General features: G+C 41.8%; 1 protein-coding gene across 10 annotated transcripts in view; it reads left to right on the forward strand.

Annotated features, from left to right (window-relative positions):
- The window catches only part of SORCS3 (sortilin related VPS10 domain containing receptor 3), a 633389-nt gene that overhangs the window by 521830 nt on the left and 83673 nt on the right, over nt 1-27886 (forward strand). For all 10 annotated transcript variants that reach the window (XM_086377568.1, XM_086377569.1, XM_086377575.1 and 7 more), the window contains 5 exons: nt 6990-7136; nt 9039-9141; nt 15282-15358; nt 18372-18463; nt 26327-26434. In XM_086377568.1, the coding sequence (XP_086233694.1) occupies nt 6990-7136; nt 9039-9141; nt 15282-15358; nt 18372-18463; nt 26327-26434 (527 nt within the window). The remainder of the gene's footprint in view (nt 1-6989; nt 7137-9038; nt 9142-15281; nt 15359-18371; nt 18464-26326; nt 26435-27886) is intronic.

Here is a 27886-nt window from a genome sequence, read left to right on the forward strand (position 1 = left end):
CTTTCTATTGCTGAGCAGCACTGCATTGCCTGCATGTGTTCTTGTTTGTTCATTCATTTGGCAGTTGAAGGTTATTCAGGTTGTTTCCAGATCTGTGTGACTATGAATGAAATTTCTGTAAACATTCGTGTGAACATAAGTTTTTCTTTCTCATGGATAAATACCTAGAAGCAGAATTGCTAGGTCCAATGTGTGTGTGTGTTGTTGTTCAGTTCTAAGTCATGTCCAACTCTGCAACACCGTAGACTCCTCTGTCCTTCACTGTCTCCCAGAGTTTGCTCAAATTCATGTCCATTGAGTCGGTGATGCTATCTAACCATCTCATCATCTGCTGCTTCCTTCTCCTTTTGCATTCATTCTTTCCCAGCATCAGGCTCTTCCCCCAATGAGTCAGCTCTTCACATCAGGTAGCCAAAGTATTGGAGCTTCAACTTTAGCAACAGTTCTTCCAATGAATATTCAGGATTGATTTCTTTCAGGATTGACTGGTTTGATCTCCTTGCTGTCCAAGGGACTCTCAAAAATGTGTTTATGTTTATAAAAAGCCACCAAGCCATTTCTTAACTGGCAATATCATTTTGTTCTCCACCAGAGATGAAAACAAGTTCTAGTTGCTTCACCTTGGTATTATCAGGTGTGTGTGTGCATGTAGGGGGGAGGTGGGGAGTGTGTGGCATGCGTGTGTGTTTAGACATTCTTTCAGAGGCCTAGTGGTACTTTGTTAGTTCTATTTAGATTTCCTAATGAGTAATTATATCTTGACCTCACTATACTTGGTTGGATGGATAAAATGAAACTCTGAGCCACCCTTAGTGTTCTGGCCTCTTTGCCCATATTATTGACGTTTCATTGCTTTCCTTGTCTCCGGTGACTCCCCTCCACCCACTGCTTTATCTTGACCTTACGTTACCCTTCTTTGGACAGATGGACAACTACTTACAGACTCCGTGGGGACATTTTACCCAAACTAATCTTCTTCAGCTCCTCACCACAGGTCCAACTCTAGGGACAGCCCAAGGCACACCATGATAATTGCTTTTCTCAGCACAACCCTGGTTTCCTTGTCCTGAGGGCCCAGGGGAGTGAGCGACAGATGAGCATGCCACCTGGACTCGGTGCTCTGCCAAGGGGCTGCTGTCAGTGTCCCTTTGCACCTCAGACTGATTCCCGGGGGAAACTGGGTCGTGCAGGCCTGGAATCTTGTATCAATACTACTCTCTTCTGTGGGGACTACCACAAGCTGGTAGCTTGCTCCTTGAGCTCTCGGGGCCAACAGCAGCAGCTATGCTTCTGATTTCAAACCACAGTGGCCCATAGCATGTTTAAGTTTATCAGATTCTAAATGCCTCCTTGAATGGAGAAGCTAAAATGTGTGTCTTATTCTCCAGTTTCTTTATACTGCATGTAGTGAAGGCAAGTAGTGTTTCATGGAACTTTTGTTTTGGATATGCTACATGTGTACACATATATGCATATATGGTTATGAGTCTACTAGGTGGCAACGGAAATGGATTTCATACTTGGGCTGTGCTTGGAAAGTTTGAAAGCTATTGGCCTAGGATACAGAAAGCAAAGTACCCTCCAAACTTGCAGCCCATTTATTCAAGAGATGGAGCCAAGAAGCAATTCAGCAGCAATGATGGGGCTTAGAAGAATCCAAATACAAATGGAAAGTGTTCCTTTTTGCCCCCAGACAAGACTGAGATTTCTTTGGCATTATGTGCAGCTGCAGGAGGAACACCCTCAGAGATGCATCTGGGTTCCCTCAAAATCTCTCCTTTCTGTATCTTTTCAGTCTCCATTCTCATGATTTTGCTCTCAGACTAAGTGAGGCACACAGAAAATACCCACCCGAGTGGTGGGGTTCTTAGGGGGAAAATGCTAATGTAATATTGGCATATATTTTCCAAGCATACTTATCCAGAAGAACACAAGCAGCAGCAGAGTGGCTAGTAATTCATGCTGGAATGCATCAAACTAGGAGGCAGGGTGTGCAGGTGACAGATGAGAGTCTGATTCTGACCTATTTATGTTCTAGAAATTAGATAGCAAGGCCTCTGGTGCACGATGGAGAGGGGCAACCGGCATGAGAGAGAGATATGGCGTTATTAACTGGTAATACACAAGAAAAGGTACCAGCCCTGTGTCTAAAGAGAATAACAAAAGGCCTGCATTAGGCAGAAGGTTCTAAGGAAACTCAGATTCGATTCCCTGTGAGGAATTATCAGTAACTGGGTTTGAGACAGACACCTTTGCAGTTGGTTTTAAAGACTGAGGTGATTGCAGAGCCTCACAGACCTTGGACGAGTATGTGAGGTACCAGCCTTCCTGAAACGGCACTGTCTCTGAGCAGCTAAGGCAGGGAGGGTACCACTGGGAAAGGGCATAAGGCTGACACCACTGTCCCTCGCCCCACCCTGCCTTCTGTCCTTTCCCACCCTCTGTTCACAATAGGATTGTAATCAATTCCACCCTTGGCCCTTTGTCAAATTCCCCTAGTGGTGTCCTTCCCAGTCTGTTCTCCTCCAGACATGCCCTGTTTGGTTTTTGTTATTTATTTATTTATTTTGTATTTGGGTTGGCATTCTTTATTCTCTTTCAAGGTCAGTCAGGTTACTTAAAAAAAAAAAAAAAAGCACTTCTCATTTCATCAGCTAAATTATGTCATTAAAAATCAAACAAACAAACAAACAAACAAACAAAACAGAAGAGCTGACTTCTATGAAAGTCTTTCCCTTTGCTCCCACTGGGATCCTCTCAGAACTGCAATACACGTCAATTCACGATGACCCTCAAAGAATGGGGGTAAGGATGAATACAATTAAAATTTTAATAGTGTTATCTAGAAAATCTGCTGAAGTCTTGTTTATATGTATCTAAACAATTTGAATTACCTTTCCTTTGGAACTTAAATGGAAAGTTAAGACAACATAGATTGCTGTCATTCTAAATATCTCTTCTTATTGCTCAGATGTGGGCAGAGAAGTAATAAAAGTGAGTCAAATCTGTGCTTAGTCTTGAACCGTTCTGGATGATAAATCTCCTCAGTCTGTAGCTACTTGTGGTGATGCTCTTCTTCCTTCAGAATATCAAAGGTATGCAAATCCCAATACATGGGGAACTCTGGCAAGAGTGGTCTACATTATCTGTGGTATCCTTTGCCAACCAACAGAGGAAAAAAAGAAAGGGAAGGGCTTATTCCACATTTTTTAAAGTGACAATTGGCTGAGACCCAAGATAAAATAAGAATTATCCAAAGTCCACAGTGACTGGTGTCACAGCCGATGATAGGGGCCAGGTCACCAAGCTGGGTCATCCGAGATAGAAGACATCTCAGTTCAGTTCAGTCACTCAGTCATGTCCAACTCTTTGCAACCTCATGGACCGCACCATGCCAGGCTCCCTGTCCATCACCAACTCCCAGAGTTTACTCAAACTCATGTCCATTGAGTCAGTGATGCCATCCAGCCATCTCATCCTCTGTCGTCCCCTTCTCCTCCCACCTTCAATCTTTTCCAGCATCAGGGTCTTTTCCAATGACTCAGTGCTTCACATCTGGTGTCTGAAATATTCGAGTTTCAGCGTCAACATCAGCCCTTCCAATAAATATTCAGGACTGATTTCCTTTAGGATGGACTGGTTGGATCTCCTTGCAGTCCAAGGGACTTTTAAGAGTCTGCTCCAACACCACAGTCCATAAGCATCAATTCTTCAGTGCTCAGCTTTCTTTATAGTCCAACTCTCACATCCATACATGACTACTGGAAAAAACATTGTTTTGACTAGATGGACTTTTGTTGGCAAAGTAATATCTCTGCTTTTTAATATGCTGTCTAGGTAGGTCATAAATTTTCTTCCAAGGAGCAAGTGTCTTTTAATTTCATGGCTGCAATCACCATCTGCAGTGATTTTGGAGCCCAAATAAATAAAGTCTGTCACTGTTTCTACTGTTTCCCCATCTATTTGCCATGAAGTGATGGAATCAGATTCCATGATCTTAGTTTTTTGAATGTTGAGTTTTAAGCCAAACTTTTCACTTTCTTCTCTTTACTTTCATCAAGAGGCTCTTTAGTTCTTCTTTGCTTTCTGCCACAAGCGTGGTATCATCTGCATATCTGAGGTTATTGATATTTCTCCTGGTAATCTTGATTCAAGCCTGTGATTCATTCAGCCCAGCATTTCACATGATGTACTCTGCTGCTGCTGCTGCTGCTAAGTCGCTTCAGTTGTGTCCGACTCTGTGCGACCCCATAGACGGCAGCCCAGCAGGCTCCCCCGTCCCTGGGATTCTCCAGGCAAGAACACTGGAGTGGGTTGCCATTTCCTTCTCCAATGCATGAAAGTGAAAAGTGAAAGTGAAATCGCTCAGTCGTGTCCAACCCTCAGCGACCCCATGGACTGCAGCCTACTAGGCTCCTCCGTCCATGGGATTTTCCAGGCAAGAGTACTGGAGTGGGGTGCCATTGCCTTCTCCGATGATGTACTCTGCATATAAGTTAAACAAGCAGGGTAACAGTATATAGCCTGGACATACTCCTTTCCCAATTTGGAACCGGTTCGTTGTTCCATGTCCAGTTCTGACTGTTGTTTCTTGACCTGCATGCAGATTTCTCAGGAGGCAGGTCAGGTGGTCTGGTATTCCCATCTCTTTAAGAATTTTCCACAGTTTGTTGTGATCCTTTATCCTTAATTATCTTATTGATTAACTTTTTAAGAGAACATCTTCCTCACTACTAATCAGGACACTTCAACTTAGCACCATTACAGATTATACCTTGATGCCTTGAAAACCTGTCTACAAACCCTCTCTGAGCAAAATCCTATGTTCTCTGTTTTTATTTATTTTTTAATTTTTATTGAAATATAGTTGATTTACAATGTCAGCAGTGGCCACAGGACTGGAAAAGCTCAGTTTTCATTCCAAAGAAAGGCAATGCCAAAGAATGCTCAAACTACTGCACAATTATACTTATCTCACATGCTAGTAAAGTAATGCTCAAAATTCTCCAAGCCAGGCTTCAGCAATACATGAACTATGAAATTCCAGATGTTCAAGCTGGTTTTAGAAAAGGCAGAGGAACCAGAGATTAAATTGACAGCATCCGCTGGATCATGGAAAAAACAAGAGAGCTCCAGAAAAACATCTATTTCTGCTTTATTGACTATGCCAAAGCCTTTGACTGTGTGGATCACAATAAACTGTGGAAAATTCTGAAAGAGATGGGAATACCAGACCACCTGACCTGCCTCTTGAGAAAGCTATATGCAGGTCAGGAAGCAACAGTTAGAACTGGACATGGAACAACAGACTGGTTCCAAATAGGAAAAGGAGTACATCAAGGCTGTATATTGTCACCCTGCTTATTTAACTTATATGCAGAGTACATCATGAGAAACACTGGACTGGAGGAAGCACAAGCTGGAATCAAGATTGCTGGGAGAAATATCAATAACCTCAGATATGCAGATGACGCCACCCTTATGGCAGAAAGTGAGGAAGAACTAAAGAGCCTCTTGATGAAAGTGAAAGAGAAGAGTGAAAAGGTTGGCTTAAAACTCAACATTCAGAAAACTAAGATCATGGCATCTGGTCCCATCACTTCATGGCAAATAGAAGTGGAAACAGTGGACATGGTGGCTGACCTTATTTTTCTGGGCTCCAAAATCACTGCAGATGGTGATTGCAGCCATGAAATTAAAAGACACTTGCTCTTTGGAAGGAAAGTTATGACTAACCTAGACAGCATATTAAAAAGCAGAGACATTACTTTGCCAACAAAGGTCTGTCTAGTCGAAGCTATGGTTTTTCCAGTAGTCATGTATGGATGGATGTGAGTATTGGACTATAAAGAAGGCTGAGTGCTGAAGAATTGATAGTTTTGAACTGTGATGTTGGAGAAGACTCTTGAGAGTCCCTTGGACTGCAGGGAGATCCAACCAGTCCATCCTAAAGGAGATCAGTCCTGGGTGTTCATTGGAGGGACTGATGTTGAAGCTGAAACTCCAATACTTTGGCCACCTCACGCGAAGAGCTGACTCATTTGAAAAGACCCTGATGCTGGGAAAGATTGAGGGCAGGAGGAGAAGGGGACGACAGAGGATGAGATGCCTAGATGGCATCACCAACTCAATGGACATGGGTTTGGGTGGACTCTGGGAGTTGGTGATGGACAGGGAGGCCTGGCGTGCTGCGGTTCATGGGGTCGCAAAGAGTCAGACACGACTGAGCAACTGAACTGAACTGAACAATATTTCAGGTGTACAGAAAAGTGATTCAGTTATATATATATGTATATATATATATATACACACATATGTATACATTTATACATATATGTATATGAATATGTGTATTCTTTTTCAAATTCTTTTCCATTATTATAAGTTATTGTAAGATACTGAATATACTTCTTGGTGCTATGCAGCAGGTCTTTCTTGTTTATCTATTTTATATATAGTATATGTTGGCTAATCTCAAATGTTCTCTAGGAGTAACTACTTGGGTTTGCTATCATTCACTTCCACCCCAGAGGAAATTTTGGTGGTTAATTAAGGATAAAAAGTTAATTAAGGGTAAAGTCCTCTGAACAAAGTACAGAGATGTGTAGAGTGGGGCAAAGAAGATGAGTAAGAGGAGGATGGAATATCTGGTTTGTGGCAGGAGGTGGTTGAAGGAGTGGGGGGGTTGTGTGGAGGCCAGCAGCTGCTGATGCTGCTAAGTCGCTTCAGTCATGTCCGACTCTGCGTGACCCCATAGACGGCAGCCCACCAGGCTCCTCTGTCCCTGGGATTCTCCAGGCAAGAATAATGAGCTTAAACATCTCCTGTAGACCATGTGGAATGTGACATTTCTCACCATGCTCCTCCTCTTTTCCTCTTGTGTTCTCCAACACACTGTGGACAATCCTAGGGGATTTCTCCCTAGGCTTCTCCAAAACTATAAGCATTTTGGCCCAACGTGGTTCTCCATCTTTCGCCCTTTTTCCTAGGTAGCCGGTATCAAAGGGATATTCCTGGCAAACAAGAAGGTGGATGACCAGGTGAAGACATACATCACCTACAACAAAGGCAGGGATTGGCGCCTCCTGCAAGCTCCAGATATGGACCTGAGAGGAAACCCAGTACACTGCCTGCTGGTCAGTGTCCCGGTCTCATGTGAGACCACAGGGCAGACTACTTACCTGGGGATGCTCCATCAGGGGCCTTATTCCACCAGAGAGGCCTTAGGAAGGTGCCTGGTGCTGGGCAGGGATTTCCTACAACTCCTAGGGCATTGATCTGTGGACTCAGACTGCCATATCGTCTGGATGGAAAGTTCAGTTGGATTCCACAAGCTTTTACTTGAGAATATACTATGTGCTACAACTTCTAGTAAGAGAAAGACGCATAGGAGAAAGCCTGTGCCCAAGGGTCCCAGGCAGAGCTCAGTAGTGGTAAATACCTATTAGCTGATACTGATATGATGCCATTTGATAAGTGCTTGAAAATGGGTAAGGTAAGTAAAAGCTGCATTAGAAGCCCAAGAAATGCAGGCTGGTATGTCCACATGGACAAGAGTTAATCTCTCAGCATTCCCAGGGTTCCAGCTATATGGGATATTGACATAGGCACATGGAGGATCTAATGTATAAGACATGATCTCTGTTCTCAGGGGCCGCAACTCCAAATGAGGAGGGAAGCCATATCATTAACAATGAAATTCACAACCCTCAGTGCCCTCTTAAAGAGGACAAATGTGAGAAACATTTCTACAGTCCCAGAAATGATTATGTTTCTCCTTTGCAAAAAAAGTTGCTTTTCACTACTTACTGGATATTCCAGACATTATGTTAAAAACTGGGAGTATGGTGGTAAATGGGATTAACATGGCCTTTTCCTTTTGTAGTTTTCAGTCCAGCTCCATGTTTTTGGCTTGGGGTACTAGGAAGGTCAGAGACATATGCCTGCCTGTGTCCAAGAACTGGTCACAGCAAGAATTCCCCACTCCCTAAATCTTACCCATGGATTCATCTTATTTTATTAACCTAATTTTCTCCTTTCCCCAATTTCACAATTTTTTTATATATATTTTTTATTATGTGTCTGCTGCTGCTGCTGCTAGTCGCTTCAGTCGTGTCCGACTCTGTGCGACCCCATAGACGGCAGCCCACTAGGCTCCTCTGTCCCTGGGATTCTCCAGGCAAGAATACTGGAGTGGGTTGCCATTTCCTTCTCCAATGCATGAAAGTGAAAAGTGAAAGTGAAGTCGCTCAGTCATGCCCAACTCTTAAGCGACCCCATGGACTGCAGCCTACCAGGCTCCTCCATCCATGGGATTTTCCAGGCAAGAGTACTGGAGTGGGGTGCCATTGCCTTCTCCTATTATGTGTCTACATCTCTCTAAATCCCTAATCCTTTTAAAGAAACTCAACTAGGGATAAATAAGTAAAGAAGACAAACTTATACAAATTTCAGATAATGGCTTCAGACAATTTAAGTGAAATTCAAAGTAAAATTATAAACAGGAACCAAACACATGAAGCAGAAAGAGGGACCATCTGATTGAAGAAGAGGGTAGAGGGTCAAGACTGTCTCTCTTCACTTCCCCCTCCACTGCTCCCAGTGGCCCCCACAGAGCTCCAAGAAGCAGAGTGTGATGGCCACGGTGAAAGATGGGAGAAGACCAGTGTCATCCTGTGGGTGGGAAGAAATGGTCAGGAGGCTTCATGAGGCTGACCATGAACTGGACCTCGATAGATAGAGTCGGGATGAGAAAGGGGAAGCATACAATTGTGGTGGGAGCAGGGACAAGAAGGGGCCTATGAATGGTGCTCAGGGCAGGTTCTGATGTGATTCTATCAGCTGTTCAGGGAGAGATGACTCCTGCCCCAGGTCATCTCTTGGGGCAGTGAGTAAGTGACTCACATCTAACCCTTGCTGTTCCTAGAAGGTTGGCACCTGCGAGCCCTGTATCTGGTGGGCCAGGGATGCATGTCAGGAGTTCCCTGACAAGAATGAAGTTCCCAGGAATGAAACTACTTTCTTTTTCTCCATTTTAGCCTTTCTGCTCCCTACACCTACACTTGCAGATCTCCGAAAATCCATATTCCTCAGGAAGAATCTCCAGCAAGGAGACAGCTCCAGGGCTCGTGGTGGCTACAGGTAAGGAAGACTGAGCTTCTTCTTACTGAGGGCTTCTGGCATGTGTCATGACCTCTTTGTAATCATTTGAGCGTCAGATAAAAGCTGTGGGCATTCATCCCAGAAAACAGGCAGAATTTGTGGAACTGCAAGGCCAACCTAATAACCCAGGCAAAGAGCTCCAGAACCTTGTAACTTTTGGTAAATGCAACATTTCACGTGGTCATAGCGCAGTCCCCTGTGTTAGCTAGAGGCCAGAGTTCCTTTTCAAGTCATCTAACTGATCAGAAAGGTTGTTTGCAATAGGGAATTCTCACTTTGAGAAAATGTGATATATGAGCTTCTTAGCTCACCAAGTATAAGTTTGGGGTAGTTTTCTCTTTGCACAGAGGATTCTTTACAAAAGGTTTCACCCCAGAGCTGTTTTTAATCAGGAGGTCTCTGGTGCATGTAAAGATTTGTTTACACATGGTTAACCACTTGGCTGAGGGCCTGGGGGAAAGGGCAGAGAAACTCCAGGTTGCATTGTTGGAACCACTGTCCACTGAACATCAATCAGAAATGAAGATAAAACAACTCCGAGATGAAAACGAAAGTCTCCTGGGGAAAGTGCTCTGATTAGCATGCATTTGATTTCCATACACCTTTTCAGGAATACATTAATGGCATAAAGCAAAGCAGGCCTCTAATCTTCGAAGTTAGGGCTCTGGTATGAGGCAGTTTTTTTCTAATGAAAGTAGATAAATTCACAGAGACCCGCCGAGATGATAAACTCATCAACCTGAAGCTCCAGGCCCTGGAGTTACTGCTCTGCTAGCCATGACTTCCTTCTCCAACCCTTCAACTGCACGAACTTTTAAATACCACCAGTAACCATCCACTCGAATTGGGGTGACAGCTGTCATAGCCTTCTGAAGACACCTCAGTCAACTCTCCACCCATAGAAACTGGATCCACCATATTTAACACCACTGGCTTCAGGGAGCCCAGCACACTGAGTGTTGAAGGCAGGCTCTGGTACTATGTTCCTGACGGGGGTAGTGACCCCCACACTCCATCATCCATGTCTGTTAGGCCTCCCAACTGTGGGACTGCTATACTTTGCCTCTCCTCCAGGCCTACAGGAGGCCCTGGACTGGAGTGGAAGGAACACTGGAGAACAGTAATCAATAATAAAAGTTACAGAGCACAGACTTTGGGTTCCCTGTGGGATGGAGTAGAAAGGGAGGTGGCAGGGGGCTTCAGTAGGGAGGGGACACACGTATGCCCGTGGCCGATTCATGTTGATGTGTGGCAGAGGCTGTCACAATATTGTAAAGTAATTATCCTCCAATAAAAATAAATTGTAAAAAAAAGGAAAAAAAATAATAAAAGTTATCATTATGTAAATGCTAACTATGTAGCCAGGATTTCTTTCTGTGGCTTAGCCACTCTAAACATTGGTGTTTTCACTGACAGTGGAAAAAAGAGTACCGACATAATGGAACTGGAGTATTAAACAAAGTGATGGGTTTCAAGCGTTCAAAACAGTGCCTAGGAGATATTGAATGCTCAATACATGATACCTTTTATAATATCATCATTAATATTACAGAAATTTAGAACTGCTCTTATTGCACCAGAAGAACATGATTTGTACACGTCTTTCAATAGAAATCCACAAATAATGTGCTTTCAGTGTGCATCTCCAGAATGAATGAATGCACTTAGGAACTCTGCAGGCCTGCTTTCCAAGCTGAGCTCTGACACTTATGAGCCTTAAGAATTTGACCAAGTTCTTTAACCTCTGTGCTTCATTTTCCTCATCTGCAAATCAAGTTATCTTTCCCTGCCTTGTGAGGGTGTTGTAAGAATTAGAGATTGGAGAGTGTGCCTACAAGATCCCGCTGAGGGCTCAGAGCATAGTCAGGAGGGTTAGTTATGGCCGGTATCACCTACAACCATCATGGGGCTCGAAATTACTCTAACTAAGTCTTTATGAGCTAACAAACACATAGGCATTCAAGACTGGATTCTGAAACTTCTTTTGCCCATTTCCATGAGAATTTACTAATATTCTCCCCTTGTAACTCTTGTAACTTTGCATAGTGCATCAAGAGGGGCATAACACAGCTGACAAGATCCTCATGAAAAGCCTTTACTGGGTCACTGACAGATGTCTCCTTATTCCCAGCTTCTCCTTACCCTGCTTGCCAGTTCTCCCTGAAGGTCGTTTCACTATCAGAAAAATAAGTACAAACTTAGCCGAGGATGCCTTCAGTGGTCTGGATGGACCTGTCTCTCCAGAAGCCTTTTCCAGATCCATGCATGTCTCCTGCCTTCAGGTGTCAATGGCCCTGGTCCCTCTCACCTTCACTCCTCACTGCCTTCTCCTATCTCCCACTGAGACCAGGGGTCGGGGAAGCGGCATGGATGACAGTGCCTGCCGGGATTCATCTCTTATGTCTGTTGAGACCACCTCCAAAGGCAGATAGAATTCCAGTCTGGAGAGTTTGGCATTTGCTTTTTAGCAGCAGAAGCACCAGAGTACTAAGTATCCTTACACTGTGGTTTCAAGCTGGTCACCGAGACCATACATCCTTCCAGGTTCTTAAGGTGTACAGAGCACTTTCCTGCTGTGATTGCAAATGGCCCTATGATTTATGGGTGAAGAGGTAGAGGGCAGGAGGAACAGGTATCTTGCCCTCACTCACACTCCCTCTGCCTCCAAGTCTAGTCCATCCAGTAGCCATTCGGCCAGACCTAGTCCCGAGCCCCTTTACCTGCCAGCCCCACAGCTACTCCAGGCTCCCTGCCATGCTTCCTGTACACTCTGAATGTTCATACCCTTATGTTGTCCCCTCCATGGAGGTGCTTTCCTGTACTGTCTGCTTCCTCTTGCATTTAATTACCCTGAGTGGACATCAGTGGTGGTGAGAGAAGCATCTCTAACCTCAGAGCATGTTAAGATTCTCCCCCTGTCTCTTTGTGTTTCTGTCTCTCTCTCTTTTTTCCAGTTCAGTTCAGTTCAGTCGCTCAGTCGAGTCCGACTCTTTGCGACCCCATGAATCGCAGCACGCCAGGCCTCCCTGTCCATCACCGACTCCCGGAGTTCACTCAGACTCACGTCCATCGAGTCAGTGATGCCAATCAGCCATCTCATCCTCTGTCGTCCCCTTCTCCTCCTGCCCCCAATCCCTCCCAGCATCAGAGTCTTTTCCAATGAGTCAACTCTTCGCATGAGGTGGCCAAAGTACTGGAGTTTCAGCTTTAGCATCATTCCTTCCAAAGAAATCCCAGGGCTGATCTTCAGAATGGACTGGTTGTATCTCCTTGCAGTCCAAGGGACTCTCAAGAGTCTTCTCCAACACCACAGTTCAAAAGCATCAATTCTTTGGCACTCAGCCTTCTTCACAGTCCAATTCTCACATCCATACATGACCACTGGAAAAACCATAGCCTTGACTAGATGGACATTTGTTGGCAAAGTAATGTCTCTGCTTTTGAATATGCTATCTAGGTTGGTCATAACTTTCCTTCCAAGGAGTAAACGTCTTTTAATTTCATGGCTGCAGTCACCATCTGCAGTGATTTTGGAGCTCAAAAAAATAAAGTATGTCACTGTTTCCACTGTTTCCCCATCTATTTCCCATGAAGTGATGGGACCGGATGCTATGATCTTCGTTTTCTGAATGTTGAGCTTTAAGCCAACTTTTTCACTCTCCACTTTCACTTTCATCAAGAGGCTTTTGAGTTCCTCTTCACTTTCTGCCATAATGGTGGTGTCATCTGCATATCTGAGGTTATTGATATTTCTCCCAGGAATCTTGATTCCAGCTTGTGTTTCTTCCAGTCCAGCATTTTTCATGATGTACTCTGCATATAAGTTAAATAAGCAGGGTGACAATATACAGCCTTGACGTGCTCTCTTTTCCGGGAGTGTCTAAATAAAGCCTTAAGTAGAAAGGTACCTTGGGAGGACATAAGGCTAAAAGCATGTTGTTGACAGCTGCCCAGATGGGCCGTAGAACCTGTGTGATTGACCAGCTAAGCTGTTGTTGTGAGGAGCTCCCTGTTTTCCATGGCTCTCCCCATTTCTCCTATCACACCACTCCAAGGGGGACCAGCTGCCTCTTCCTCTAGCCTGGCCTGGGGCCACACTGGGAGCCCTCATCCAGTTTCACTGTAACAAGTGAGGCACAGCATTCAGATCTTCCTTCTCTCACACCGTAATCCAGACTCTCCCTCAGAGGTTTCCTTCCTATAGGTCCAATTGGGAATGGAATGTGTTCAAAGATCAAGTCATCCTGGACACCCCCTTTTCTGTCCTTTCCTCTGGGAACTGACTTTTGGTCTGTGATCAGTAGCATTTCTTTCAGGGATCCTTTCAATTGACCCAAGATATTTCTAAAGCAAGCTTCACTGGGAGCCTTGGATTCTCATCATCACCATGCCTCCAAAATCAGTCTCCTTGAGCTTTGCAAGAGAGGTTTAAGATATAGGCAGAACCAGCTCCTAAAGAGGATGTAACAGATGCTAAGCCCTTACAGGGCCGGCAGATTCTAGCTCTTGGGGGGCTATACATACACCTGCCTCCCTGCCTCTCTACCACCCTTGGTAGATGTTACTTATCGGTCACCAAACTCTGCTCTGTTGAAACCAAACATGGGCTCAGAATATTTGGCACAGTGCTCCAGGTGGCCATAAGTAAAGGACAGGTTGACATTCTCTGTCCCGTCCCTCTTTACTTTCTTCATTTCTGTGTCTTCCAAAACCTGCATCTGAAGAGTTGAAGTCCAGATTCTAGACATAGATCCTCAGAACTGTTCACCATGTCACTACCCTCTCCACTGGTACTGACTGCCTGAGCCCTGAGCCCTAGGGTTATTTTTGGAAGTCTGAGTGTCAAAACAAGTTGGCTAGCTGTGTGCTCCCTGATGCTGATGTGAGCTTGACAAGCTGTAGCCTGGCTTTAATTTCTCATTTTGAAGCATTAAATGTCAGGAGCTCAATTAACATTTTCATTACTGCATTTTTATTGTGCTCTTATTTAGGCTACAGATGTGTGGGAGCTAACATTCCCTTCCTGCTATTTTTAAAGAAAAAATATCAGCCTCAATGATAAATTCTTACATGTTTAGGGCACTCTCCTGCTTCTAAAGACCTCCCCAAATGCACATCAACATCATAACATAATTCAGTCACGTGTTTCCTCATTCATCTGTTGTACAATTATTTATTGAGCAGCTCACTTTTAAGTTTGGGACATTTGTTCTGGGACCAGAGGGTTTGTGGGTAAACTTGGGCAATATGGATAGGCTAGAAAATCTTAACTACTTTCTTGTTTTTACAAATATAACCACAAGGTGATGCAAAGGGAAGAAAAAGAAGGGGAGAGGGAAAAGGTGTGAAGGAATAAGACAGGAATTGTGGTCAGTCTAGGTGTAATCCAGGTGACTTCTCCCACCATGCTTGATGACCATGGCTTAGTCGCTAAGTTGCTAAGTCTTGTGACCCCATGGACTGTAGCCCACCAGGCTCCTCTGTCCATGGGATCCTCCAGGTGAGAATACTGGGATGGGTTGCCATTTCCTTCTCCAGGTACTTGACGACCGCGGTCTGCTAAATATTGTCATCTTCTTCTGGAAACTCTATCACTTTGGTTACATATTCTGTACCGTTGGTTTATTCAATGGCCTGGCACACAAGAAATATTTTGACAGGTTTAACTTGGAAACAGATACACATATGTGCACACACACACATATACATACTCACACATACACCGGTTTTTCTTAACCTAAAATTACATATGAGAAGGAAGGTGTTCCTAGGCTAGCATAATTGTTTACTCTTCTGGTCTTTGCCATCATCAAGATCAATTTTGGAGAGACTGATGGAATACAGAATGAATAGTTCCAGAGATCCAGGCTAATCGATATTTGGTCTTTGGGTGTTGTCTTTTAAACAGGCGTCCCTCTTGTATTATTTATTCATTTGTTGTTTTCCATGTTAGGTTATCTTCCTGCTGGGGTTCTAATATGACACCAAGAAAAAACTGCATAAATATATTCTAAACATAACTTGGAAAACCTGTACTCTCTGCTACCCCTTTCCTCAACCCCAAGCACACGTAATCTGTAAAGCTCCTGACATTTTCAAATAATCTGCTTCTGTTTTAGGCAACATTGGTCCGGAGCTCTCATATACTGACATCAGTGTGTTCATCTCTTCTGATGGGGGCAACACATGGAGACAGGTAACTGAGAGATTCGGGAACAGGGAAGAGATATTTAGGGCAAATTCTGCCAATATTTCTCTTATCAATGGATTCTCAGGCTCATTGTGACTTTTTGTTTGTAAAAAAAAAAAAAAAAATTGAAGCAGCAATTCTGTTTGGTCAAAGTAGCTGGAAGAATCGATGAGCAATGGGGTAAAATGGGAAGAGCTGGGCAAGGAATAAGAAGAACTGGGGTTTCCCTAGTTTTTTCATTCTTTCATTCAGCAAATGGTATGGAACAGTCACCAGATGCTTAATTACCATGCCTGTGTGAGGGGATACAATCAATAAAACAATTTTGTATCATTAATGTGCCACGGGATCTTGGCAAGCACGTCTCTCTACCTTTCTAGATCTGTTTCTTTATCTACAAGGTGAAGGGTATAGAATACTAAGACCAGCAAAGCCACGGAAGTGGCTTAAGCCATCTGTGATGGCTTAAATAATATGTCGGCCTAACCTTAGTTAAGGATGAGACTGCTTAATAGATATATGACCATATGAAAAATTAACTCAGTTGTACAAACATTTTTGTTTGTAGTGCTGTCCAATAGAACTTTCAGCAATAAGGAAAATGTGCTGTGTGTATGCTGTCCTTTATGTTTGTTGCACACTTGAAATATGGCTAGGGTGACAGGAGCGAATTTTTAATTTTATTTTAATCAATTTAAATTTAAATTGTTTCTTGTAGCTACTATATTGGATGACACAGACTTATACAGTGTCAACTAGGTGTCAAGTATAAACCTGATGAGGCCATTGAATACTTTTGAGTCCCTTTTCCCATGGAGCTCAAAATTAAGTAGAGGAAACGGGTTCATAAATAATTGTAGCTTAGATTGTGTTATTTTAATGTCATTATCAGCTTGCAGAGAAATGGAAGAAATTAATTCTATTTGGGCAAACTGGGAAAGACTTCACGAGAAGAGTTGACATTTTACTAAACCTTAAAGATGAGGTTTCTATCTGAGGAAGAAAAAGGATGAGTATTGAATGTCTTAATGATGAAGATGAAGCAACTATCTGAAATCTGCTTGCACAACTTTCTGTTTGGGTCCCTTGGTGAAGATTATCACCATCACCAACATCATCATCATCGCCACCCCCATTGCCATCACTTCCACTACTACCACTTATCAAAAAAAAAAAAAAAAATTACCAAGGACATGCTAGACACAACTCCTATGTTAACTACTATAAGGTCTACTCCAAAGAATAAATGAAGATTCCTGCCCACAATGGAATCAACTAGATGAGGAACAGACACATAAATAAGAACATACTTTCAAAACATAAGATACTCTCTTATAAGTGCCAAATGGGGTAGAAATTGGAACGTAAATTCTTCTGGTCCAGAAATTCACAACAGACAAAATATTGTCCCTGAATACAAGAAATAGCTCACCTGGCCAGGTGGCCACTGCAACATTCCTTCCTTGTGTTGTCACCACTTTGGTTTCCTTGTCTCTTTTCCCAAACAACTAAGCATTCCAGCTTCCACTACAGTGCTGAACAGGGCAAGAGTTAGAAGTGGCCAGAATACTATTTTAGAGAGGATAGTATGAAGAAAAATAACTTCTTTTCCTCAGTACTGAGAATCTTCTTGTAGTCCTTACTCTCAGACTTTGATCCAGTGCTTCTATTCATGGAGTCCACTTTTGAACTCAGACTCAGAGTCTATGTTTATATCTGGAATATAAAAAAACACACCATTAGTGTGGACATTTAAAGGCAAATATAAGAAGAAAACCAATTGAAAGGTTTAGGCCCGAGAGTCCATTTGCTTTTCTCTATGGTGTTCTCTGAGTCATATTTACAGGGGACACCATCCCTCCTATCCCCTCCTTTTTAACTCTGCTTATATCTTTTTACCCCTTCTAGTACGTCTCACTTGACCCACCACCCCAACCTCTCCATCCAGCTTGTAAGAGCCACCATTAGTGGTTAAGAACTGGAGGAATTCTCTAATTCCACTTTTCTCTAGAAGATCTAGAGGAGAGAACTTGTTCTTTGGTGCAGACAATTTTTTCTGTCTTAGGTTGAAGACTTAAAAGTTATAAATTGTAGAAGTGTTGCTGTATGTGGAGTTAGGTCTGAGCTAAGGCTCTGAGACTTGCGTCATGGTAGGTGCTTAGTAAATGCGTATGCAGATGGATGGATGGATCACTGAATAAATCGATGAGTGAGTGGAAAGATTGATAGGTAATGGGCAAATGAATGAATCAAAGAATGAGTAACTCTGCATCTCAGGAAGCATGGTATCCCATTGAACATGTAGCGTAAGGATCCCCAAGCACTAAACTTAAGTCTTCATTCAAGCATGGGAAATTAGGATGTGGTGGCTAAGTCTGAGAACTCAGTTATCATGTAGACTTTAATGTCCACATGTCTAAAAGGGATTGTCCTTTAAGTTCCTAGAAAGTTTATAACCCTACTATAAGATACATCACCGACTCAATGGACATGAGTTTGAGCAAACTCCGGGAGATGGTGGAATATAGGAAAGCCTGGCATGCCACAGTCCAAGGGGTCGTAAAGAGTCTGACATGACCGAATGACTGAATGAGACAGAGACCATTTATAAATTAGCAAACGTCTCATTTGAAAAGACGAGAAAGAGAAAGCTGACTAGTAACATACTCAGATGAAAAGATGAAAAAGTTTTTTGAAGCTATGTTTTCCATTGGGTTATCTAGTTGAGCATGGGTCTTGTTGCCTGAATTTCTTGTGGCACACTGACTCACAGTACGAGGGGAAAGAACCCTGGAAATGCCATTTGAGTGGATTAGGGACAGTTGACAGTTATTTGTTCTCTGCTAGCCCATTTTTTCATCTGTTAAATGAGGATGACATTGCTTGTCAAACTTCTTGATAAGATTGTTGGAAGGCTCAGAATCTAGATGAAACAATATATGTGAAAATCTTGGTAAACTTTCAAGCACCATGCAAATGTAAGGTGTTGCTATGATTGTTGTTGTTGTTGTTGTTCCAGATCTTTGATGAAGAGTACAATGTCTGGTTCCTAGACTGGGGTGGCGCCCTCGTGGCCATGAAACACACACCTCTGCCAGTCAGGCATTTGTGGTAAGGACAGCTTCCTACCCTATTAATGGAAAACTTTTCAGTGGAAAATATTGGGACAAGTTGCTATGCATGGTTTTATACCCCTTTCTTCATCCATTTCTTTATCCACCCCTTCATTTAATGTACATTACATCATCCAACTCCTAGGTAACAGTAGTAGACCAGATGATTTAGATGAGGAGGTATAATGAATAGTATTAAATTAAATACATTACTCAGCTACACAGCTAGTACCTGGAAGCACCAAGTTGGGTTTCTATCACCAATATGCTTCTCTTTTACCTGCTCATTTTCCAGATACTTTAATAAGTACACAGAGTGTTATTACATGGTCTCTGTCCTCTGGGAGATCATAATCAAGGTAAGGAGTTTAGATCGTCCACATATCATCAGAAATCTAAGCAATGCCTGGACAAGGATGCTGACTCTGCATTGCTGGAATCCTGAGGCTGGATGGAGCCTCCACACCCCCAGTGTGTGAGCAGGGGTGGGGGTCTTCATACCATAGGTGGCATGAGGGCTGATCCTTGAAGAAAGGATGCCAGGAGCAGGAGTAGAAGTGATGGGAGGAAAGCCAAGGGATGAGAAAACTCTGACCAAGCCTGGAATTCAGGAGACGTAGGGAGTGCTCTGAAGACTGTATTTGGTTGGAATCAAGAAAGTGAGTAAGTAAGGATGGGTAGGATTCAGAAGAACTAAAACACAAGTTCAGGCATTTGGGTTGAATCCGTAGGTAATTCCTTCTAGTACCAAGACCTCTCTCTCTGTAGTAGGAAGAGCTCTCTCTGTTGAGAACTGAGTAGGGCTCACACTTCTAGAGAGGACAGCTTGACTCATAAGTTCATTATTTTTTTTAACCAAGAAAAGTAACATCTCTTAGCCCTTATCATTGTATTCTAAGCATTGCTATCCAACTTGGGAAAATTATTTAATATTCACTCAGGAAAATGTAATAGGATCAAATGTTGCTTCTCAAGTTCATTAATACAAAGTTTGATAGTTCCCTATTCCATGAAATATTTTTTTGTTGTTGGGAAAATAAATATTTATAGAGCTCAGAAAAAAAATAGCTACATTCCTATTGAATTTTCTCTTATAATAATAACGATAATATTACCCCAATTTGTTCACCTTGTTCACTTCAATTTATAAAAGATTAAAGATGATTGTTCAAACTAAGCTCTTGGAACAAAATTTTTTCCATTTAGTGGATGTTGATACTGTCGTAAATGCTACAAATATTTCCCTCGAGTTAGTTACCACCCGTGGTGTCTGCTTACTCGTCTACTAATGAATGCCCTTCTCTGAAATAGTCCCTGCACTGGTTAAATGCCAGCTGCTGAGTGTAACTCACTCACGAATTCTTTGCACTCCTCTTTCAAAGCTGAGTGAGTGTTTTGTAAGGGCCTGACCTTATCATTATCATCAATATTTCCTTATAAACTTCTTGACTTTGTCTCTGGCTGGCTTATGAGTTGCAAGTTTGTGAAACTCAAATGCAATTTCTTCATCACCAGTAGCTTCTAATTAAGTTACAACCTTCAAGGTAAACAAATAGCTTATTTTAAGTGGAAGGAAGGTTAAGTAATCAGTTCATTGTTCTTTTCTGTAGTAGGTCTCAGACTGACATTATTTTGGCAGCACACACAGATGTATATATATTTGCATAAGAAAAAGACATTGGCCTACCCACTCTCCTGTATAGTGGCTCTTGAATTTAAATAATAGCTATATCACCTTTCAGAAAAAATTGGAACCATAATTGAAGAGCTGGGGAAACTTTAGCTCAGCTAACAAGGCATGCTGTTTCCTATAAATTGAAATGATAGGTAGCTAGATATGCATGGAGACAAAACAGCATACAAATGAACCCATCCATTTGTGACTGTGTACACTTAGATCCATTGAGATTAGAATTTAAGAGCTATTTCGGGTAAGCCCTCCATCCAGTATTATTAGTATTACCTTTGTACCTTAGAAGCATTAGAGTGAAATGAACAATGGAGCCCTGTGGAATGCAATGCTCTAATGAAAACTTATAATAGAGTTACTCATCAGCGAGTAGACAGGGATCCCACTGTTTGCTTAGCCCTGACAAACTGTCAGTGTCTCCTTTCAATGGAATGTTCTTGGAAACTGAAAACAAAACATCACCTGGCCATTTGTGTTCCTTTGTTCTTCTGTAAGTGGTTATGAGCACTGGCGTTTTTGTTCAGAGAAACATTCCCATGAAAACAATAGTTGCAACCAGTATGTGCCTCTGAGAAGTGAAAGTGCATGTGCTGTTCTTAAGGACTTCCATGTAGCTTCATTGCCATCACCTTGTGCATTTGGGATAATGTAAAATGGAGCAATACACCTAACCGAAGGGAGGAACATTGATCTTCGATGACCATTTTAACTCTATTCCTGTGCTAGAGTATTCAGGGGAGGAGTCTGATTGTTGTTGAAAGATTTCATTTCTTTTAGTGGCTCTCATCTCAGTATGATAAAGTCATCAATGCATGAAATTAGGAAGGGTCTTGAGGAGACAGTACAGCAGATACCTCTCTGACAACTCTTGAGACACCCACCTTACCAGGACAGCACAGAGCTGACCAATTTACAGATGGATTCCCGCGTTGTACATCAGCTTTAGTTGTTAGAAAGTTAGCTTTGTGGCGAACAATAATGAATCTACTTGCAATTTCTGTCTGCCAGTCCTTGTTCTGCTGCCCAGACCTATGCAGAGTAAATCTGTTCCAGAAATGGGTGTGAATTTTAGAGTCCTACACTTGGAAAGGCCCTAAAGAGATGGCTCGGTCTAGGCTTTCTAAGGTGTGGAAAGTGATCAGATATGCAATTCAAGACTGATTCCATGCCTTTGTTCATTTATTTCTCACATATTCACTGAGCCTATACTGTTTCTCCAGTATTAGTGTAGGGATTGGGATATGCCAAAGGACAAGACAGAATGCTCATTTGTTGTTCAAATATTTGACTTTCTTTTTTAGAACAATTATGAGAATACAAATCTTTTCTACCTTATTCTATCTGTTTTTAAACTGATATTTTCACACATCTATCCACATTCTAATTTCATTCACAGACATTACCCCTTTTCTGTAGGCAACAATTATTTTTGTGTGCTGAACTATTTGGATCTTTCTTACTTAGAAAGTTAAAAGGCGATGGTAAATTATTCAGCTCTTATTCTTCTTTCCCTTAAGCTTGATTCAATTCATAGAACCTGTTTCTAGAACAACTGTTTCTTAATTTTAATCACATTGATTGTCAGTTTTCTACAATGATTGAAACTGAACATGGTGTTTAGGATCTGGTAAAAGGATAATTTCTTCTCTTGCATATGCTAGCTGTCTGTGAACACACCCTAGACTCACAATGACTTGATTATCACAAAAGTGACCTTGCTGGAAAATATTTATCTTGTGACTGACAATCACCTAAGTTTTTTTTTTTTTTCCAGCTTGCGCTTCTCCTGAGAGTTATTGTTTTTCCTTTCTCTGGCTATGGCAATCTTTGCTTTTTTTTTTTTAAATAAAGTATTCTGCTTTAAGTTGGTCCTATCTTATAAGTGACAGCCAATTCTACATCCCTGGCTTTGATCTCTCTCCATAAATCTGGATGCATCCATCCAAAGGACTTCTTGACACTGTTACAGCATGGAAATCCAAAGCACATCTCAGCCTAGGTGGACTGAGCTAGGCTCCAAACAAAACAACAGAAAGCTTTGCTTCTCCTATTCTTCCCATTTCCCTACCTCAGTTGCTTAACTCCCCAAATTCATGTTGTCTGTGATTTCTTTTTGTTCAAGTAAAAGCCTATTGATTTTATCTGTAAAAATATCCTAAAAGTCTTATTGACTTTACGTGTAAGAATAGCCTCAATCTCTCCATCTCTTTCTATATCCACTATTATAACCTCTGTCCAAGCCCCTTCTCTTACTTGGTCTCTTACAATTACCCGACCTCCCCTTACCCCCAACACCTCCCCCGCCACCCCCACCCCACCAACACACGCTGATTCATTTCCCTACATCTTGTTTGGGCCCTGACAGTCCACTCACCACAAAGAAATAAAAGTTATCTTGTAGTGGTTAAATCAGATCCGCTCTCTCTCGTTTCAATTTGACAGCAAGGTCGTTTGTCATTTGCCCTAGCCTTATTTTCTTGACTCCATTTCCTCCTGTCAAGCCCTCTTCCACTAATCCCCAGCCACCTACTGGCCTTCTATTCTTCATTTCACACCGGATCTGCCCTCCAGAATGGCTCTCACCTTGATCTTTGCATAGTAAATTCCTTATTATCATTCAGATCTCAGTTTAAATGTCACCTCCTCAGAGAGGACTTTCTTAAATTTTCAGTGCAAAGTAGCTTTACTCTCTATCATATCACTCTATTTTTACTGCCTTCATGACACTTATTTTTAACGTATATTTTTAGCCCATTTATCTACATGTTGTTTGTCTCCTCAAACTAGAATATGATCCCAGTGAAACTAGGGCGTTTCTTGTTCACTGCTGTATCCCTACACATAGGCTACTGCCAGACCAGGCACATAATTAAATATTTATAGGTGAATTCTATGTTTTATGGTCCTGCCTTGTCACTATTTAGAGGTCAATGGTTAACTTTACTCCTATCTCCCTGGTACTGGTGATCTTATCATTTCTGCGTCACCTGTAGGCCTAAAGGAATTCCCAGTTCCTTTGTCTTGCCCATTAATGAGCTATGAATTGGGAAGGAGAAGGTGGGTCCCGTGGGGTTACCATTCAGTACTGTTACTTCAGAACATTAAAAGCTCCTAGTTATCTGAAAGAGTAGCTCTCACAAATGGCAGACCCAAATTTCTGATACTCAAGAGATTAACTTTTATAATGTTGTTTTTTGTGGATTTTCTTTAGGAGTTTTGGTTTTAATAATTATCTCAGTTTGAGAAATTTGGGTGCTGGAAATTACTGACCTCAGAAAGTCACTTGAATGGCACAAACTTGGGCTTCCTAGTGATAACGCAGACCATAAATTATAGTCCCAGCATTCATCCCTCAGCCTGGCTCTGGAGATTGTCTCCTTGTTTGTGCTCATTTTATATCATCTGTAGACTTTGGTTATTGTCTGTGTTAGTCTTCCCACTTGGATGTTGGCATTTCCTAGTTTTTTTGGCTGATCCTATCCTTCCATTTAATCCATGCTTTTGCTCCTTCATGTAGATTCAGTTCATTCAGCATGCTTTTATTTTCCAGCAACCAATTTCTCCACCTTGGGCTCAGTTTTTCTTTGGAACTTCCATCTCAGAACTCAGAGCTCAGAAGGCTGTGAATGGTCCCTCTGTTTCTACTTTGTGGTATCTTATCTTCATGTATAAAGTAAAGACGGCTGTCCTCTGCCCTATTAATGGCAGTGATGTGAAGGCTCCTCCTTCCCTGGGATGCTGGTGGCACTCACTGCAGTTTTTTTCTGCTGACCTTCACCATTAAGGAAACTGAGAATGAGACCAGGACAGAGGCCTTTAATAACCACTTTGACTTCTTCCTATCAAGACAATAATCAATCCAAAGTTGTCAAAATAAACCAGGAGCTAAAGAAATACATTTTTTTTTAACCTCCTGTACTTATCAGACAGAGTTAACTCGTTAGCGGCCATGACATATTTTGAAGCACCTGTGATTCATTAGGAATCAAACCAAGAGGATAGGTGGCAGGAAAGGTAAACCCATTCCTAATTATACTCTCACTTTCACTTTTAAAATGAGAAACTCATTTCCATGAGAAGCAGTTCAGATTTGCCCAACTTCCTCTGGTTCCACATCAATGATTATTTAGCCTCAGCCTATTAAAAAAATAAGCCAAGTCCGTAAAAGTCGAAATAAGATTAACTGTCATCATCATGCTGTACATTAGATCTCCAAGAACTCATTCATCTTGCATAACTGAAACTTTGTACCTTTGACCATTTCTCCCTCCTGCCCATTCTCCACTTCCGCCCATTCTCCACTCCCACCCTCTGAGAGATCAGCTTCATTATGACCAACCTTTCACTATATCTCTATCTATCAAAGTATCATTTTACACTTTAAATATGTACAATTTTTTTAATGTCAAAGATATCTCAGTAAAGTTGTTTAAGAGAAAATAAAAGTCAAGACTGATGCTGATAATTTAGGAATGATAGAGGATGACATGGCTGGATGACATCACCAATTCGATGGACATGAGTTTGCGCAAGCTGCAGGAATTGGTGATAGACAGGGAAGCCTGGCATGCTGCAGTCTATGGGGCCGCAAATAGTTGGACACAACTGAGCAACTGAACTGAAACATTTTTATGTCCACTGTCTGATTTTGTTTATAAAAGCAGGTCTAGGTATACCAGAAATATAAAACTTGTTTCATGACAGACTAGTTTTTCTAGCTGAGTAAAGAGATTGACTTTCTTATTTTTAAGATCAGTTTATTTGGGGAGAGAGGATAAGATAGAGACATATTTGCAGAGACTGGACTGAGTAGGTTGACTAGTAATGGGGACAGAGATTTGTATCTAGTTCATGGATATTAGCATAAATCATGCTTGAAAAGTGCCTGGATAGATTAGAAGAGTTTTCTTAATCATTCCTTTTTTAAAAAATTTATATATTCATTTAACATTTATATAGTACCATGTGCCAATGTTTCTGCTAATTGCTAGGAATGCAAAAATGAATAGTATGGTCTTTGACCTCAAAAAGATTATAGTTCATTGAGAGAGTCAGACATATGTTTTAAAACTGTATGTAATATCAGGTAAGAAGCATTATAATAAAGGTGTGATATCAAGTGGGTGGCGGGGCGGGGGTGGTCAGACAATGAACATAACCTATGTGACCCCTGAATTCACACGATTATAATGTTGAACAGAGGGATTTCAGGTAAGTTAAGAATTCATCACTCAGCACTATGATAGGGAAAGGCATAAATGTTGTAGGAAAATAGAGTTTCTACATTTGAACTCGGAGAACTGTGTGTTGTGGAGTCAGAGAAGAATTAAGAACTAACCAGGAAAAAGGATCGCAGAAAATGAAGCAAGTAAAGCTGCTTTTGGGAAGGAGGAGCGTTGAGAAAATTTTCTCAGAGAAGATGGTCTTTGAACTCTGTCCTCTGGTTAAATCAAGCAACAGTTGGGAACTCCATAATATCAAGAAAGGGATATTATTAAGGAATTGACCGCTCAAGATTACTCAACTCTTGTTCACTAAGCAGCATCCTTTTAAAGAGTTTCAGATGCTGTGTCCACAAAGGGCCAGGCCTTCCTCTTCTCGCTGGTCTAAAGACGGAACAGTGTTGCCCAGAACGTCTCAGGCACTCAGTACTTGTTCCTAAAAGCCCCTTAAAGTGGCATCAGGGAGGGAAAATGATACTTCATCCATTCTGAACAAATAGGAAATTGCTATTTTTGATCTGAAAGACACACACCTCCCTTCCCATAGGGTACACCCCACACTACTCAATTTATCTGTGTCCAAAAGTCCAGAGACTGAATTTGATTGTGCTGTAACTGAACCTCAGGTTTCATTCTGAGTACTTGAGATGTGACACCTCATCCACTAAGCCCTCCTGCCTGGCTTGTTTTTTTTTCTTCCCCAGTTCTAAGATGTTGAAATATTTTTTTTTTTTTTTGCATTTCTTGGGGCCGTCTCTGCTTGAGCCAGGAAATGCCGTTTTTATCAAATCTCATAATAATATAGAGAGATGTTGAAGATTAATGCCTATTGATAATCCAGACTGCCATAAAATGAGATAAGAGGAGAATTTAATAACCTGAAAAACAGTTGTGAAAGAGTGTGGTTTTCTCTTCAGCTGTCTCTTCCATGTTCTTGTTTCCAACCCAGGGTGAGTTTTGATGAGGGCCACTCCTGGGACAAGTATGGTTTCACTTCGGTTCCTCTCTTTGTGGATGGGGCCCTGGTGGAGGCAGGCGTGGAGACCCAGATTATGACGTGAGTACTTCTTTGTGGCTGAGAGGAATCCAGGGGCTTGGTTTCTGCTTCCACGGAGGCCGTGGGTTTTCCCCAGGGAGGCTTACACTGAAGCATTTCAGTGTCTGGGCCAAAGTTTCCTCATCTGTAAGATGCTCACAGCCACCAATTCAAATGGCTACTGATGGGATTACAGAAGCTGGGCTTCTAACAGAAAAGTTAAGGTTTCTCATAGAATTACAGTATTGTAACAAATTTATCCAAAACCCAAGCAAACAGAAAACTTAAGGCTTCAGATGTGTTTTCTCTTTCCAAAACAGCCCAGTAAAGGAGTAAGGATGGGGACAGGGGATAAAACAGCCAACTTACTGAAAACAGGGGATGTTTAAAGGGAACCGCCTGGAGTCTGTGAGACACATACACAGAGTTACTGTTGTTCCACTTCAGATTCATTTGCTGTGAAAAGTTTTCCGTAGTCCTTTACAGTGAGAATAGATGGTGGGGATATATATCTGAAAGCTAGATAAAGCCCCTGAGTACTTTCTGAATATTAAAGAAGATAACTTGATGTTTTCTAAAAATATATCAAAATCTAATTCTCAAAAAATGGATGACCCATGTGTGTGTGTGTGTGTGCACTTGTGTAAATAGAGGAGTGTGGGGGAATAGTTATGTTAATACTTCACCAGTAATACCAAACCACACCTCACCTCATCTTCCCCGGTCCCGAGACTGGAATACTTCACACTTTAATTATTCACTGGACAGAATGAAGGGAGTCTTCTGAGCAAGATTAAGGGGAATTTGCTGTACTGTGGAGTTGTCACAGAAAGGCTTACAGAATGCTGCTGGACTGGTTTGGGGGAAGGTTGTCTTTTTACTGTAAGAGAGACTGCTGTTCTTTGAACCTTTGTGTTCATTAATTTCTTTAAGCTAGAATCAGTCTTCCCAAAGAGACCGATGAGCTTTGAGGAGGAGGCAAGTGGCTAATTCCTATGCTTTACTTTTCCCCCAGAGTGACGTTAAAAAATTATTTATAACTGTGGATATGCAGTTTTGATCAAATGTTATAATCTAGCCCCAGACTGGACCACTTTTACCATGTTCCTCACCTCCACTTCCATCCTCATATCCAGAGAGTTGTCCAGCCACTTCTCTGAGCTTTCAGAAATACAGAAAGAACCCAGCCATGATGGAAAATGGTGCACAAATTGGGGAAAACAAGCAAACAAAACAAATGGACAAAAGTCCAGTCCTAAGAAATTCAGCAGAAACACTACAAAGGGGTTTCTTGTCTACAGCAAGAGTCTTATAGGATTCTCAATGTCCTCATTATTTAAAAAGTGTTTATAACAGAAAATTTGGCTCCACAGTATGTCTTTAAAATTATTTGGAACAAATGCAGCAAAGAGCGATTTTAAATTAACTTTCTCTGAATTTTCCAAATTGCCTGTACAGACTTCTCTCAAACTT

This window comes from Bos grunniens, chromosome 26 (genome assembly GCF_055505025.1).
Source record: "Bos grunniens cultivar Pamir isolate PY7600 chromosome 26, Bosgru_T2T1.0, whole genome shotgun sequence".
NCBI classification, from domain to species: Eukaryota; Metazoa; Chordata; class Mammalia; order Artiodactyla; family Bovidae; genus Bos; species Bos grunniens.